We start from the raw sequence: 15,804 nt of genomic DNA on the forward strand, positions 1-15,804 counted from the left end.
TCTGTAGATTTTGTAACTTTCGTACATAATATTTAAGCAATATCATACTCGTCGACATTTGTAATTAATCACACCTACACGGTAAGTACAATTCATGCTGCATTTCCATAACAAAAGTATAATTTGAGTTTTGTAATGCGTAAAACCTTATGATAAAAACTGCATTCCTCTTATAAATTGTAATTAAAATAGCGCAAGTCTATTTTAATATACATATGTAATTAAAATTTACGAGTCCTTGCATCTTTGTCTTGCACAATTTTCAAGACCTTCGGCGACCCTTAACTAGGAAAAAGTGATATTCCATTCGATTCTTGGAATCGAGAGATTCATTTTGTTTAAAATCTGTGATAGAACGATTACTCTCTTTCAACACTGTAATTGTCGTTTAAGAAGCCGGTACCTTTGGCATCGCCCAGCCAAGGATATTTGTTTGGACATTCTCTGCATGTTTCCATATACCTAGTGAAACATAAATTTATAAATTATTTAATTAAAAATGAGGTTCGATATAGTTTAGGCTGATGCATTTGCTACAAGATAACAGTTGGATTCCAATGTAATTAGTTTAAAAATTTTATAAACAATTTTTAAGGAAGCATACGTTTGTTAATTATATGAAATAAAAATATTACCGATAATTTGGAAGATGAACATTAGATAAACGTTATTGTGACAAATATGTTAATTACATAAGCTTACTACTCGAAAAATCATAAGTCATTAAATTGCACATGAAAGATGAAGAGTTTGAGATGCAAGGGAACGCGCCTCGAAGATATCTCACACATTCACTCACTCCCTCACTCACTCACTCTCTGTCGTAAAATAACATCAACCTCTTTCTTTAAATTTAATGACTTACCTTGTAGATGAAAAATTAAAATCAGCAGGTTTAAACTCAAGAGCACATTTATTTGCATTATTACACGGTGGCTGGGGAAGATTTTCCTTCTTCTTGCATGACCAACCATCAAAATTATGCAATCCATTAATGGGTGTTGGATCCGTTATCCAAGTCAAGGCTTGCGTTGCAGTAACAAAGTAGACATCGGGACTATGAGAAAACGTATGAAAATTAAAATGATTCAGGGTAAATCTCGAACGCTGAAAGATTGAGTTTCACCGCATTGCACTAGGATATAGCCAGTTTTGGATTTGAATTTGAAAGCGGATAACAAATATGCGCACTTACAGGGTAGTCGCCCAATCCAAAAATTTAGCCAGACCACGCTCGAGCTCCTTTATTTGGAACCAATTCGTGTGGAAGGGCATCATGTAAGGTGCACGATTCTGATCGTAATATCTGCTGAAGTCCTCCTGCAGCCACTCGAAGACTTCCTCGGCGTCATGGCTGTGGAGGACGCATTGGTCTAGATAAGGACAGTGGCCACCTTCGTACGTCTCCACGTAGTGAGCATTGAGAGGAATTTCCCAGACACCTGTACGCATAATTGCAAGTGATTCAATAGATGATAAAATCGCTAGACTCGACTTTTTCATTATCGATATTATGTACCTGGGAAGGATTTTGTAGGGCAAGTGCCGGCTTTACACTCGTGCGGTATTTTATAGTCAAGCGTATAAGGCCAAATGGGAGTTTTGCTCGGTGAAACGCCGATGCTGCTGTCGTATATGTAGCCGAAGTCTTCCATAACTTTATATTGGGTATTGCGACCTGGTTTTAAATATGGCGCACGCATACCAACTACCTCGCTGCTCGATATGTTGCTGAAGTGCTTAAGGATTTCTCGCATGCCGATCATTTCGCTCAGCCAGTCATCATAACTCTTGTCCTCCAAACCTTTTTGAAGGCTGGAAAAGTTTTTGCTTTTTACGATACTCGGATTAGGCATTCACGTGCCCGACTATTCATAAAACTTTAAAGGGTCGTTAAAGATTCTTTAACGGTCTTCATTGTCGTCCAAGGTGTTTAAGGTCATCCGATTATCGAATAGTGGGCATTATTTGTGATGGACGAGTAAAACGATCGTTAAATTATTAAAAAGGAAAATTCGACTCTCCCGAGCGAGGGGAAAGTTAAATGGAAGATCGATAAAAGTTTGCACCGCTCTAAATATATAAGTAGAAGTAGATACGGAACAAGTTTGGTAAGACACTCATTTCAAATAAACTTTCATTGATTGTTACTGAAATTTCCTTGTTCTTGGAGTAATTAGATTAGTTGTAAATATCAAAATTTTTATACATTAATTGAGAGCAATATTAGGCAGCGGCGTAGCGGAGGGGTAAGGGGGATCAATGAACGCGAAATAAATTATAAATTGCAGATAATATTTTACGAATAATAAAAATAATAAAAACAAAAAAAAAATTATACTACTTTTCGTTCTCGTCGTTATTGCTTGGAAGGTAATTTGAAAGGATTCAAGCTTATGTACAAGAAATAATCATATTGATTGTGCATGTGATACAAGTATGCGTTTGAGCATGAAGCACAAACAGCGCAGTTGAGTGACTTTGATTTTACATATAAAAGCCAAAAAGTAACCAACCAACCCATTATTATTATTATTATTATTATTGTTGTTGTTGTTGTTGTTGTTATTATTATTCTTATTGTTATTGTTATTATTTGTAATATTAATATTTTATTGCATTCGTAGAGCTTGCTACATTGTCGATATCATTTAAATAATATCATTCGTATTATTTTAAGGAGCGGCATAATTATTACGATCCGCGCCAACATTTGCAATTCGCATATGAAAGAAAATATAGTATTGTACTTACGAGATAGTTTCGGTAGCTATTTCGTGGCCATCGTGGGCAAGGCTTTGAACCATGTTGTAGTTGCAGTATTCGTGAGAAATGAAAAATGTTCCTTTTAACGGGCACTCGTTCGGATTCAATCTATCCGAGTTGAATATTTTTTGATAATGATCAAAATTGTTATGATTAACTGCCCCGTCAAATGTCAATAAAATCATTTGCGGTGTCTAAAGGAAGGATAACATTATTGCATTGTTTTATTTTACGACGTAGTATGCAATTCAATTTTATCTTTATAAGAGCTTACGTCTTGAGGTTTTAAGCCACCGGGGACTAACGTGCCGTCCCGAGAGCAGAAGCAGTATGGTAACGAACATTTTGACGTGTCGCATCGTTCCGCCAAGTCGGTGGGTGTTTCGGTCACTGGAGCCGGGGCTACAAATCGACACAAATAATGAGGAATTCAATTGCTAATAATCGCCAATTATCGAATAAATATAATTGAAAAGGAGAACAAAATATACGCACTCGTAGGAATGGGACCACATCGAGCTTCATTTTTGAATGTGCAAAATTTACTAATGTCGTCGAAGTGCAGACCGGATGGGCAACGATTTAAGTATGGATAGCCGTCGACACACTGAATAAAATTAAATATTGCTCATTAATCATTACGATATAAATTAAATTCACATCGTTATACGAATATTTATTAATACGATCTCTTATTATCTCATTGGTATGGAGCTACGAAAGAATATTTTCGTTTATTAATTTTTCCAAAGTTTTCATTATCATCTCTCTTTATAAGGCTCTCTTTATAAAATATTCGATGTATAATATAAATTTCGGAAATTTCGACGAATACGTTTTATTTTATTGATGAATGACAGTCTGATATTGAAAATTAATTTATAGTTTATTGCAAACGAGAGGAAAAATAATTTCAAATCTTATTTACGCATTATATTGTAAATTACAAAGTATTTTATCATGTCGTTCGCTTATAAAATGGTGCAATAATTTAATCGAAATTTAAAATTTTCAAATTTATCACAGCATCCGAACAACAACGTCATTCCTCTCTATTTTCTGCTAAAAGGCAAATTTTTTTTTATATTCCATTAATATTTACAGTCATAAGCATTACTGATTTCAAATTATAATAAGCTTTCGATCGTGATTCATACTAAACAACTAAAATCGTAAATTATTACCAAAATAATAAAAGAACACGAAAGATAGATATTTATGCCCAATGCTTCATTTTCTTTTGAATACGACATTATAAGAAATCGAGTTTAATACATTTTTGTAATAAGTTATATGGTACCCATAGATTTTACATACCTGATAAAATCTTCTGCATGTCGCCGGGTCGGCGAAGTTTCCGTTTCCTTGACCTTCGGGGCATTTGAATTCTTCTTCTTTCTTTTGATCTGATTGATTTCTATTGGTTTGACCATTAACTAAATGTCGAAAATACAACTCAAAATTTATCCGTGTAATTATTATTTCATTATAAATTGTGAAAGAAATAGTTATAAACGGCTCTGGGAAATTAGTCGCATGATAAATATGACTGTCGCGAGCAAAGAGAAATTTAAAGACATCTGTGAGAAAGTGCGATAGAGATGGTATTTTTCACAGTATCTGTGCATTCAAAGAGTATTTCAAATAATAGTTAACGTCTCCGTAAGGATCACAATAACAACGATCATTAGTCGCTTCTGTAAGTTGTTCGCTTATTTAGCGAAAGCCGTTCAACTTACTAATTTTTTTTTTTTTTTTTTTTTTTTTTTTTTTTTTTTTTAACAATGGGGCGAGTGTTTTGTTTGATTGCGCTTGAACATCGAGTAAATTTTTAATATAATAAAAAGAGAACTTTTTTTTTGTTCATGAAAAAGAAAAAGAAATAGAAATACACTTACTACATTTATAAAATGCTCTTTGTATTTACAGAATACACAAAGTCTATCGCTGTTAATTATAATGAGAAATTGGTGCAAAGGCAATATTAAAATGAATTCTGCAAATTTTTTTCAAATATCCATATAGCAATAAATTAAGAATAATATGCTCGCTTCATAAAGATAATCCTGTTTTTGTGTCATAATAAAAAGAAAAAGGACAATTATTAGAATAAAAATCAATGTTAACCAATAAATAAACTGAGTCATTAAAAATAAAAATTTTTTTTTAATATTTAAACAAACAAGAAGAATTGCATTTTTCGAAATATTATCTGAAATATTGTATCAAAAGAAAGAAATTTAATATTGGACAGATTATCATTGTAAAAAAATCAGGTTTGAATGTTGCGATTATTCCAATGTTTTTTTGAGTGAACCAAGTTTATGCGGTGGATTGATTAATGATTCCGCAAAAACGTCAGCGAATTTCTCGACCTTATAATATATATTTACGCACAAGATCTGGCTCAACTTTTTATACTTGTATATTATTTTAGTAATAACATTATTTTTATATAATTTCTTTCGATTCACAAATTATTCACGATTATCATGCATATTTACAATAATAGGAAAAAAGGATAAAAGGACTTTTTTGTTAAATATAGTTTTTATAATAGGCATCCGTAATACATTGATTTATTATAAATTTTAAAAATGTAGTTTAAAATTTATAGTAAGACCTATTTTGCCTAAATCTATGTATTAAAAGCAATGTTCTAGCGTCGTTAATATTTTTTTGATGGAATTAATTTCATATACAAAATTTTTATTATTTTTTTTTTTTTTTTTTTTTTTATTTTTTTTTAATTATGAAACCAAGACGTTTATAAGATCATTAACTTTGACAAGAGTGCTTACCAATCAATAAGTGAAAGTAACAAATTTCTTTTTAAAATATAATTAAATTAAAATTACCTTACCTACATTCAGTTAATAAGATCCTTATGAAATACAATCGACACATTGAATTGAAATAGTAAAAAATTACGAGTGTACTGTCTTTTGTTTAATTAAATTGATGATAATAAACGAAAGTTTCTCCATTTATAGGAGCACGACTTTCAAGATGTAGTTTTTTTTCTTCAAAATGATGTATTCAACCTCGGTTCAGAAAGATATTTTGTTGTTGAGATCGAATTCGAGTGGGCAAGAAAACAGAAATAACCCATTCATTAACAACATCATAGAACACTAAAACGTATTATTTTCCTCGTATGTCACACCGAGAGAGAGAGAGAGGGAGAGAGAGAGAGAGAGAGAGAGAGAGAGAGAGAGAGAGAGAGGTCCATCCAATACAAGACAAAAAAAAAAGAACGAAAAATCAGGCGAGCCAATGCATATTTAAAAGCACAATGCAGGTAAATTAAATCAGACGATTTAAGAGTGCCGTGGAAATTTAAATGGTGATACTTTACGCGGTGATAAATCAAATTATAACAGTAAAGTGAAAAGTGAAGGTGCAACAAGCGCATGCTTGCCGATAGACGCGCTCACGCATTCACGCATGCAGGCACGCACGCACGCACGTCCTTACTCACGGTAAAATAGTTCGTGCGTGTAACTCTTGGGCGAATGTCCGATGCACTTGCGCAGGTGGATTCTCGTAGGTTCAAAAGTATTAAAAAGAATTAAAAAAAATGAAATAGAAGAAGCCGCGAGTCCGGCGTATAGCGGATGGGTCCGTACAGCTGAAGCAAGAGGCGCTTCGAAGGTGAAGTGAGATAGAGATAGACAACGGCCTCGTTAACGGCGTTAAAGGCGGACGGACAAAAGGGTACACGGAGTGTACTTTCACGCTGGGCCTCGCGCCACCTCACATTCCGACGGAAACGATTCTCAGGTTTTAATTTCATTGCATCTCCTCTCCTCGATTTATCTTTATAGCTACGAAGATGGAGAGTGAGTGAGAGAGAGAGAGAGAGAGAGAGAGAGAAATAAACAGAGAAAGATAATGAGTGAGAGAAAACTCACCGGAGAGGATGGCCAGCGCGGCGATCACGATGGCACCGAGACTTCGGAGGGACGTCATCCCTGAAAGCGGCCTTTGTCGTGCGTTGGTCCAGGCTGTGAGCCTGTTTATCGTGGGAGTGGAGGTGGTGGCAGAGAGGAAGCGAGTCCCGAGTAGAGTGTCCGGCTCTCGTAGGCGCACTCTGATGTACACTTAAGGTTGACGGCTCGGTGCTAAGGACGTGGCCGCGGAAGCGTTAACGCATCGAAGGAGCGAGTAGGAGTGAGCCACCTCTCCCCGCTCGTAGCTCATGAGTCCCCGGCACCGGAGGGGAAGGAGCGCGCCTCTCATTTTTCGCTTGGAAGCGGGACCGGAGCTCCAGCAGCTCATTGGCTGGCGCGACTTTCTACGGAGCAGCCAAGGCCCAACGCCCCGGGACCGCTTTCCGCGACGCCTTCGGGGACGCGCCGAGCGGCCGACTGCTTTTGGCCCCCCGAGCGCCGGGGAAATTTATCGCTCGGATTTACATGATGCACCCATTGGCATTTCACTTTGCCGGGAATTTCACTTGGTACTGGGCCCCGAGACTCTTGCTCGAGAGAATGGAGATCCACGCACGGCGACGATTTCACGCGACCAATCGTCGTAAAACGTCGGCGATAATTTTTACGCGCACACGCGCTAGGATGCCGATGACTCAAGAGGAACGGACCCAAGCGTATGCGGGAATTTTTGGTCTCGGTCGTCCACATGACTACGATTATTAATATCGACACCTGTCATTACAACTTACATTGTGACGCGACAAGTTCGCCAGATAAGCATATAATTTTTAATTACTCCTGGTATTTATGAACAATTGTAATTAATGACCATTCGGAGATCGTTTATTATTCATTCAAATTCCGATGCAAACGAATGTAAAATAATTGTCGCGGCCTTTTTAAATTAACTGGTTTCTTTACGCTTCTTCTTATTTTGCTCTTTTCTTTGGCCGATGCTTAAAACACATGAATTACTTAAGAATTTTAAAAACCAATAGGAAGGTAAAGTGAGTTTTGCAAGTGGGCTTTTACAACATCGACACTTTATTTCATTACATCCCGATAATTGTCGAAACAAGTCTCAATTATAGATTGATTATCTTGCAATACGCCGAGAGATGACCAAAAGACGGGAATATTAAAGCTTTGGAAATCATGAAAATTATACATTGCCTTGTTATTCAAATAATTATAACTTTGTGATTTCACTGCACTATCGAGTGACTATTATTAATCAATCATTACAATTATTTTAACTACGTTGGAGAATATAATAAAAAAGGTTAATTGTTTATTTACAACATTGTGTATTACTTCATACGGTCGTATTATTATACGAGGACTACACATAATAATGTACATTGATATTAACATATTTGATTTAATTAGAATAAACTACTCGTTACTTTACAGATAACAGTAATAGTTACGGTAAATAAATATTTTATACATTTATTTAATAAGAGATCGAACAGTCGTAAGATTCTTTCGTTAATTCGACATTTTAAACTCTAGTTTTGGATATTTGGTATATAGATACATACAATGTCATTTTTCTATTAAATTATACTGATTTGATTCAATTTTTTTTTATTCAAAATTTAAACTTCTTTAATCCCTATATTGTTCAAGCCGACTAAAAGTCTTGTTCAATATACTGAAACAATAAATCTCCTTGATTATTGATATTCGAAATTGTTGAATAAGTTCTGCTTAAATAAAAAAAAAAAAGCAACAAAAAATTACATATAAAAATATAAATATACATATATTATGTCTGTATATATATATATATATATATATATATTATTTAGTAAAAGAAAACGTTCTAAAATACTTTATGTAGGTGACAATATGTCAAATATGTTTCTTATACATAATGAAGCACTTAAAATATTATTCGTAATTAATATTTGAAAACATTTTCTTTAAAAAATAATACAATTATGTTTTATCGTATGCACATACAAAGTTATAATTCTATGTTAGTTATTTTTGGCCCTCTCTTGAGTTTCTCCTTTTTCTTATTATTTTCAACTTTATTCGATTTCACAATTCTATTTGGATTAAAATAATTTGCTTCCTTCTGTACAATGTCGAGCTCTTGCATTGCTAAGTTAACCATGCCAAGCGTTGAATTATCTAGCCAATCTCTTGTTTTATTTAAAAAATGAAAGGACCATTGTATCGTGGAATTCCATTGTGGTTGAGTTCTTAAAATTCTGTGAGTTATGTCTGGTAAATTCAAAACGATGTCACCGAAAAAGGCAATATTCTCCAAGACACTCGACATAGCTATTAAGAAAAGCATTTAAAATGAATGTTTCTATAAATTTTGTCGTTTCTTTTAAAATATTCGTTATTACCATCTCTAACGTCGTATTTTTTTGCCTCAATATCCGTTGAAAATGAAATGTTGGCCAATTTTAAATCGGTAAAATCTTCTAAATGGCTTTTCTTAATCTTTATTACATCGATAATTTTTTGTGACAAAGCGTCTATCATTTTATACTGGCGTTCGTAATTATTGATATCTTTTAGATTCTTAATCGCTTGTAAATGCTCCTTTCTTCGTTCTAAAAACAGTCTTTTAACTAAATATTTATTATAAGAAATATGCATGTTTACGTTTTAATTGAAATAATTTAGCACATATTTAATAACGGAACTCGAAAGTCTTTCTTCTCCGACCAATTAAGCTTCGACGATTTGCTCGTGAATCGACAAATTCATAATTACTACGTAACGGTTGGTAAAGTTATTTATGAAGCGCAAACTTATTGCAAACTTATTTTTACCAAAACTTTATTGCTATTTTATTGATATTTTCATTTCATTGTATGCAATCGTGAGATCATAATGCCGTTTATTTAAAATTATCTTTAAAAATCGTGTACTTTTGTCAATATTATGTATGATGCCCTTTAAATAGCGTATAATTTATATAAAATTTAAAAGCGGTGATTCGCGCGGCAAGATTTTTTATTCGAAAAGCAAAAAAAAACAATGGCATAAGGATTTTAAGCCGGGAATTATTAAGCATCTCGTATCTCTTAATGCAACGACATCGATCAATCGGTCATTGGTAAGCGAAAACACGCGAGTAGGCCTACGAAAAAAAAAAAGGATACACAATTTCCTATTGATGGAAATCAAATCGACGGCAGTTTCGCTCTTTTCAACCTCGGCTTCCTCCACTGGCTGATGCTCCTGCACAGGCGCACTCGATCTCCTCGACAAATCAACATTCTGCTGTGCACTGATAATCGGCGACTGCACGACTGCCACGACGATCGTTGTTACGCACGCCAGGAAAAATGCTCTAGCAACATTCGAGAATACTCCCGCGGTCAATTTGGTCATCGCGACGCACACGAGATTCAAATTCTGTCAGGCTTAGGCTAATTGAAAGGACCGCAGTCGTTAAAACGACGAGCTTACTTTTAAATCTTCCCCCGGCTTGTTGACGCAGGCACACGTGTCGCGGCCATTTCCCGACCACTGTGCCATCTACCGGTGCTTGAACGCGGAGATACCGAGGCACATAATCGGGAACAATCGGTACATCATACAGTACTCGAGTAGCAGCGGTTGTTGTCATTCTTCGTTTAATTGGTTCACGGGCGCGAGGATGCGTGTGTGAACGTAGTTCTGCTGCTTGTTAACATATTTTCATGTCCGAGCACGTACTTATCAATTGACGAGGAGAAAATATAGGCGTAGAGTTTTGTTGGAGTTGGAGGCTTGATAAATCTGACAGATAGAATAAAGGTTAAAGGAGAGGAGTGTGCGTTTGATAAGATTTGAATCTCGAAAGATCTGTAATGACGAAAGGCTTGAAAAGGACCTAATAAACAGTGGTATGATGTGGGTTCGAGCAAAGAAAAAATTCACTTGACACGGCGATTAGTCGAAGCACTTGTGTATTTTGTATAGCTAGTAGATGTGTAGGAAGATAAAATATTAGAATATAACCATATGCTGTAATAAATCGATTAATATCGTAGTCAATTAGTTGGACTTGGTAAATATCGATTTTTGTTTTTTTTTTTTTTTTTTTTTTAGTTCAAGCCGTAGGAACGATCATGGCTATGAATGAGGCGAAACTCGATGTAAGCTTATGTGTACACGTATATTTCTCATTTACCATTAGGGACTTTTAGTTTGACGTTTGATGTTCCCATTCTAGATGTACGAGGATGGGTTGTCAGCGATAGATCCCCAGCATGTGCAAGGCGATATGACCATTGGCCCAAATTTAAGAAGTCAGGCATCGCTGGGAGAGCCAGACTTCAATACACTAGACGAGCCAATAAAAGATACAATTGTATTATATCTAGCCGATAAGCGTCCATTTATTCCTTAAGCGTTTGACATTATCTTAAGTACAATTTTATTTACAGCTAAGAGATGTACGAGCGGTTGGAAGAAAGTTTTATCATGTTTTATATCCTAAGGAGAGAAACAGTTTACTTAAAGAATGTAAATAAATAGCGTTTGCTCTACGATAATTATCATAACCGAAGGATTTTTATAAAATACTTTCAATTTTCAGGGGACTTATGGGGGCCGTTGGTACTTTGTACATTTATGGCTATGTAAGTATCGAGTGAATTAACTTTTAAGAATTCCTTGCGCGTAAAATATAATGAAATATTTGTAGGATATTGCAAGGGTCTTCCGATGTAGCAAATAATTCAAACGACGGTGGTCCTGAATTTGCCGAAGTTTTTGTAATAGTGTGGATTGGTTCTATGGTGGTAACATTAAATAGTAAATTGCTTGGTGGCAAAATGTTAGTATTATCTTTTGAATATAATGGAAATATGCTAAGGCATAAAGATATAAAGATATATATTAGTACGTTTAATGTTTAGATCGTTCTTCCAAAGCGTTTGTGTCCTGGGATATTGTTTACTACCAACGGCAATTGCATTAATTATTTGTCGAATTATATTGCTAGCCAGTCAAACTGTTTATCTATTTACAATTCGTTTTCTCATTACAACAACTGGATTGCTATGGGCTATCTATGGTAAATATTTGCATTATTATTGCTGCCGCTACTTTTGCTACTACTACAACTATTACTACTATCGTCATTAATTGTATAATTTAGTTTATAAATAAAATAATTCATGTTTTAGCATCGACGACTTTTCTCGGCGATACCCAAGTACCAGAAAGGAGAGCTCTGACGGTTTATCCGATATTTTTGTTTTATTTTATAATTTCATGGTTGGTAATATCCCATACTTCCTAAGATTTAATGGAGTAAAGGCAACGATGAATTGTACAACTTAGCACAAAATTGTAAAAAACATTATGCGTACGGGCATAAAGTTAATTATTAAAAAATCAATACGAAGTAGCAGCAGTGCGTCATTACACATGTTTGAAAATCAAGATAGCAATTTTAATAAGAAAGTGCTATAATGTCATCTTATCAAATACTATTGTGTTTGTAAGACTGGTTTGCGAGAAATTGCAAAAATATGTGATGATAGATTTATTTTATATTTGTATGCAACAAATAGTATGCTATGGCATTTATTTTTCTTTGAAAGTTAAAAACAAGTAACTAGTTAATGATTTTACTATTAGAATCCATTCGTGTACATTGCACTTGCCTCAGATGGTCTGTACATTGTACGTATTAATTCATAAGAACGGTGATAAGTGAGTAAGGAGAATAAATTGTTATAGAAATGTTTTATCAATCTGATTTTCATTTTTCTTACATGAATGTAAAATACTTTTGTAGTTTTTTAAAGATTTCTTGACTATCACGGTGTGCTGGATATGCATTTAAAGCCTTTTGTATTGAATTGTAACTAGTCTGCAGGTCTCCATTCTAAATTCGAAATAGTCAAAAGGATGAAAATTGCGAAGGAGGATCGCATGGGCAGTACGAATGGAAGAAAATGTAACGTAATAATATATACCTTGTATGCTAAATAAGAACTATTGAAGTGTGGCTCATAAAGATAATTGGCTATACTAGCTGCAGTGTGGAAATATATGCGAGCATTCACGATATTTCCATTTTTCATTTCCAAAACACCAAGATTATTGTAAGATGGGGCGTGTCTATTGTCCGCATCAATCGCTAATCTTAAGCAATCCGAGGCCATAATCAAGTCTCCCAAACACTAGAAAATTTTATTATATTTTTAATTTCATTTAAATAGATAAGATATTTAAGTTTAACTCACTATGGCTACGTGCGAAATGTTGTACCACACGTCTGCGATATTTTCATTAGTGGCTAAAATTAAGGCTCTTTCGAAACAGGAGATTGTAAAGTCGTACTGTTGAGCGTAAAAGCAGCACAGTCCCAAATTATTAAATAATTCAGCATTGTGAACACCCATTTGCAGTAATCTCCTGTTTTAATATTATGATGTTGTTAATATTTATTTTCAATACTTTTTAAACGATATCTTAAAAATGAACAAAAAATATAATAATTTTCAACAAATTTTACGAGTCCTTTTATTTATGTCTTCGATTAATTGATGAATATTATTTCCAAGCAATTTGTTTAACAAAATTTTATACGAATATTTACAAATCCTAAAGTGGATTGCCATTGTCGTTGTTGGAATTTTCCGTACGTCACGAGGGACAGAGTTGGCATAATTTTTGTATAGATGTAGTTCACGTAGGTGTTTTGCTTTTAAATAAATTATCGCCACTCTTCCACGCTCTTTATCGAACAATATTGTAGGTTATAATAAGAAACGATTCATTAATATTTGATTTATTATAGGTTGATTAATAATTTTAAAAGAAACAAAAAATCAGATAACATATGATATGGAATAAAGGAAAGCACTTGAAAATTCATTTATTGAAACGAACAAATGAAACAATTGCCTCAACGAATAATAATCTTTCGTTCTTTTAATGTACATATTAAATTACGCGATGACGGAATAAATTTTTACGTTTAAATTTTACGATTGTAAAATCTTTAATAAAAATTCAATAATAATAATAGCTTCAAGACATAAATATAACGTGCAAATATCGATTATTTATGAATTGTATTTATATTAATTTTTAAATTGTTGCATTAAGATAAAAGGGCCTCTCACGGTCAAATAGCATTGAAAATTTATTTAAAAAAATATATATTTCCTTTAACAATACGTTGCGTCAAATTATTAATAGCTTAATTTTTAATCATCGTTTATTCATTTTTGTATTATATATATATATATATATATATATATATATATATAGGTTTATTCATTGATTTCTTAACGATAGTAAGGAATTTTCGTTTCACGCATTAAAAAGCGAAAGCAAAAAATTGACGAACGCAGTTAAGAACGCGGTAAAATTGCTTATTATTCATTTTTTCATATTTGTTGTTGTTGTTGTTATTATTATAATAATCGAGTCGGCATAGAACTTTATAAATAATAACGATTTTCATTTAGAGAGCAGCGCAACTTCTAGCGTTTATTGTTAAAAAATTACCTGTAATATCTGAGCGCGACCTCTTGTTGATCGTTATAAAAATAATGTAGCCCTATACTGGCTATGGCCTCGGTGTGCGAGGAATCCTCTTGCACTATCATTTTGTAATATTTCATAGACATCGTCGTGTTATTCATGTCCTCGAAGATCCTGGCCATTTCCGTCAATAGCGCCACCTTAAAAAAAGGGAGCCACAAAGTGCCGATATTATCAATAATCGTGTCATCGCGTAAGCACATGCGTTTGCTATTTCGCCTAATTACATCGTTCGCAAAGTAGTCCAAGCCCTTCTTGCACAGATCCAGCGCTGCCAGTGGCTGATCCAGCTTTATGTAAACCCTGACCAGCCGGAGGATCGTCTCGATCGACTTGCACTCACGCAAAGCCGATCGAAATTGCTGCTCGGCATCCCTCACCATCCCGAGGATGTAGTAACACTTGCCCAATTGTACTTTCCACCACCAGTCCTTGTATTGGCATACCTGGGTTGCCTGGACCGCTAGATCGAGTGCCTGAAGTTCAAGGCGTACATTTTATTTTATAGCTTATACGTTGGAAACTCGATCCCTGATCCGCGGCCTCGCACAATGCATTCGAGAGTCTCGAAGTGAGAGCCTCGAGCCCCTGGCTCGGCCAATCCATCGCGACAATCCATTACGATTAAAGAAACCGTGCGCCAGAATAGAATTAATTTTTTCTTACGTATCGCGGATCGTGCTCATGATAAAAGATGTACTCGAAGAGCGGCTTGGCAATGGTGGGCTGGGCCGCGTACTTTGCGACGTTGAGCCTCGAGAGCTGGATAAACGGACCACCAGGTTCCGTGAGCATCGAGGCCGTGCCGAGTCTGTAACGGATGTTTCGGTCAAAGGCTAACGGACGCGGTGCTACGAGGACCACGGCGATCCTCTCACCTCATGTGTCTACCGGTGATCGCTGTTATAGGACGCGCAGTTGACGCCGTCCTCGGGGTACGCAGAGTCTGCTCCAGAGTGCTAGATGTGTCGAGAGCCGATTGCGTTGCCGGACGTACCGAGCCAGTCAACGGTCTACCTGAATTCGTGCATTGAATTAGATCGGTGGCCATTTACAATGGATCGAGGATGCTCGTCGAGCTAGTAGTAATTGGTAAATAATTGGCAAACATAGGATTTCACTGGGTAATGTAGAAATTAATTGGAAGTGTTCGCTCGAAATCGTTCCCACTCGGTCTGACGATTTCGCTTATTTCTACCCTACTTTTGTGGCAAATGATAATGCTTCCTTTACACATCGTTTGATCGAGTCGCGAATCGTGTAATGAACAATTACGGTGAAATTATAACGACCTTTCTTTCACGTAACGAAGACGATCGCTCCAGAATAAGCTTAATTACTTGGTGCCATTGAGGCGAGCTATTATTGATTATCGCATCCGACAAAGCTTAACTTCAGTGATTGAGCTCGATATCCAGCTGGGACGCCAGGCCATCGCTAGAACGACATTCAATAATGCATGAAGCGAGGAAGATCTGAATTGAACCTGATTGAGTCTTGGGCCGAAAGCCTTGTCCAGTGACGGCGGTCCCGGGATGCCTGAGGGACGTCCCCGGCCTGGGCATTGCGGCTATCGTAT

At 35.4% G+C, this 15,804-nt stretch overlaps 4 protein-coding genes across 4 annotated transcripts in view; 1 reads left to right on the forward strand and 3 right to left on the reverse strand.

The window, feature by feature from the left end:
* Positions 1–199: 199 nt before the first annotated feature.
* On the reverse strand, positions 200–6,738 carry Cda4 (chitin deacetylase Cda4). The gene is made up of 9 exons (XM_011500625.1): positions 6,681–6,738; positions 4,084–4,373; positions 3,262–3,373; positions 3,041–3,168; positions 2,755–2,960; positions 1,520–1,815; positions 1,196–1,442; positions 866–1,057; positions 200–462 (listed from the first exon to the last, which is right to left on the reverse strand). The coding sequence occupies exons 1-9, from the start codon at positions 6,736–6,738 to the stop codon at positions 360–362; spliced, it is 1,632 nt and encodes a 543-aa protein (XP_011498927.1). The 3' UTR covers positions 200–359.
* A 1,935-nt stretch (positions 6,739–8,673) lies between these two features.
* Positions 8,674–10,759, reverse strand: LOC105363055 (coiled-coil domain-containing protein 134). The gene is made up of 3 exons (XM_011500626.1): positions 9,833–10,759; positions 9,068–9,295; positions 8,674–8,996 (listed from the first exon to the last, which is right to left on the reverse strand). Exons 1-3 carry the CDS (start codon positions 10,062–10,064, stop codon positions 8,674–8,676), a joined length of 783 nt encoding a protein of 260 aa, XP_011498928.1. The 5' UTR covers positions 10,065–10,759.
* Positions 10,760–10,765: 6 nt separating this feature from the next.
* Positions 10,766–12,427, forward strand: LOC105362966 (protein YIPF6). The gene is made up of 7 exons (XM_011500525.1): positions 10,766–10,813; positions 10,891–11,028; positions 11,105–11,183; positions 11,257–11,299; positions 11,365–11,496; positions 11,579–11,736; positions 11,849–12,427. The coding sequence occupies exons 1-7, from the start codon at positions 10,787–10,789 to the stop codon at positions 11,962–11,964; spliced, it is 693 nt and encodes a 230-aa protein (XP_011498827.1). The 5' UTR covers positions 10,766–10,786; the 3' UTR covers positions 11,965–12,427.
* The window catches only part of BBS8 (tetratricopeptide repeat protein 8), a 4,026-nt gene continuing 637 nt past the window's right edge, over positions 12,416–15,804 (reverse strand). The window contains exons 3-10 of the mRNA XM_011500524.1: positions 15,712–15,795; positions 15,104–15,242; positions 14,892–15,036; positions 14,453–14,701; positions 14,190–14,365; positions 12,917–13,088; positions 12,647–12,853; positions 12,416–12,555 (exon numbers count right to left, since the gene is read on the reverse strand). Of these exons, the coding sequence (XP_011498826.1) occupies positions 12,439–12,555; positions 12,647–12,853; positions 12,917–13,088; positions 14,190–14,365; positions 14,453–14,701; positions 14,892–15,036; positions 15,104–15,242; positions 15,712–15,795 (1,289 nt within the window). The 3' untranslated portion in view covers positions 12,416–12,438. The remainder of the gene's footprint in view (positions 12,556–12,646; positions 12,854–12,916; positions 13,089–14,189; positions 14,366–14,452; positions 14,702–14,891; positions 15,037–15,103; positions 15,243–15,711; positions 15,796–15,804) is intronic.

The sequence above is a fragment of the Ceratosolen solmsi genome, unplaced genomic scaffold, assembly GCF_000503995.2.
Source record: "Ceratosolen solmsi marchali unplaced genomic scaffold, CerSol_1.0 scaffold56, whole genome shotgun sequence".
Taxonomy (NCBI): domain Eukaryota; kingdom Metazoa; phylum Arthropoda; class Insecta; order Hymenoptera; family Agaonidae; genus Ceratosolen; species Ceratosolen solmsi.